General features: G+C 40.8%; 1 protein-coding gene across 1 annotated transcript; it reads left to right on the forward strand.

Moving 5' to 3' along the window:
* Nucleotides 1–543, forward strand: LOC147548024 (uncharacterized). Its single transcript, XM_086667977.1, has one exon. It carries the CDS (start codon nucleotides 1–3, stop codon nucleotides 541–543), a length of 543 nt encoding a protein of 180 aa, XP_086524103.1.
* Nucleotides 544–1374: the final 831 nt, after the last annotated feature.

The following is a 1374-nucleotide window of genomic DNA, read 5'->3' on the forward strand; positions in this document are numbered from 1 at the left end:
ATGATGTTTACCGAGGACGTTAACTCTGCTGCTACTACTACTATTACTCAACTTAATGCACCTTTTGATGTGCATCGCTCTGAGTCACCCACCACCATTCTCATCACCCCACTTATTTCTAGGGATAATTATGCATCTTGGTCTCGTGGTATGAAAAAGGCACTTCGTGCCAAAGATAAATTAGGTTTTGTTGATGGTTCCTTCCCAAAACCTACTTCTCCCAATGATATTCACTTTTGGGAAGATTGCAACGATTTGGTTGCGAGTTGGATCATTAATTCAGTCGATCCTAGTATTCGATCATCTATTCTTTATGATGATAACACCGCCGATATATGGCGTAATTTGTTTGATCTTTTTCACCAAACTAATGCTCCAAAGGTGTTTCAACTTAAGCGAGCAATTTCGTCTTTGAAGCAAGAGGCATCTGATGTCTCCACTTATTTTACAACTCTGAAATCGCTTCATGAGTTACAATCTTTAATGGTTATCGAACCATGTATTTGCAATCATGGCAAATCTCTTATTGATCGTGTGAATTAAGAAAGAGCAATGGAGTTCTAGCAAGGACTACATGACCGTTTTTCGGTTATCCGTAGTCAAATCTAAATTATGGATCTGTTTCCGTCTCTTCGTAAGATTTATAGTCTTGTCAAGCAAGAAGAAATCTAATGCTTGACACACCTATGGTCTTGGATTCATCCGTCCTAACAATCGGTCAGTCAGACGAATCATCTCATTTCCAGTCCCATCGACCCACCCAACCCGACAAGGGTGAGAAATCGCGTAGAAAAAAAGTCAACGCCCACTCTGTGATTATTGCGGTCTTCATTGTCACGTTAGGGCGACTTGTTATCGACTTCATGGTTACGTGGAACATCTCCGTAAACCTCGACCCACTTCGGTTTCCACGGTTGAACAAGATATGGGGGTGCCTACAGCAACATCGATGTCGGTAGACCAATACCGCCACCTTGTATCACTTTTACAAAATCGAGAACAACCAACAGGTACCCCCCAAACCGACGCTACCATCCCCTCCATCAATTTGACAGGTACGTCTCTTTATTCTAAACCATGAGTCGTCGATTCCGGGGCGGCAAGAAATATTTGTTTTCTCCTTTCTTTGTTTACTTCTTATACTCCTGCCCAGCCGAACTTCTATGTTTGTTTACTGGACGGTACCCGATCAAGGGTTCACCATATTGGTTCTGTTGCTTTCAATTCTAACTTTTCTCTAGAAGTGGTTTTCCATATCCCTTCTTTTCACTTTAATTTGATTTTGGTTTCTCAAATTACAAAGTCTCTTTCTTGCAATGTTAATTTCGATTTTATGTCTTGTGTCTTTCAGGTTAAAACAAAGACAAGACGATT

The sequence above is a fragment of the Eschscholzia californica genome, unplaced genomic scaffold (assembly GCF_041429995.1).
Source record: "Eschscholzia californica isolate CP2 unplaced genomic scaffold, dmEscCali1.0.p SCAF_3, whole genome shotgun sequence".
Lineage (NCBI taxonomy): Eukaryota > Viridiplantae > Streptophyta > Magnoliopsida > Ranunculales > Papaveraceae > Eschscholzia > Eschscholzia californica.

Excerpts from the sequence above, each read along its gene's own strand:
- LOC147548024 (XM_086667977.1), top strand. The coding sequence starts at position 1 with ATGATGTTTACCGAGGACGTTAACTCTGCTGCTACTACTACTATTACT.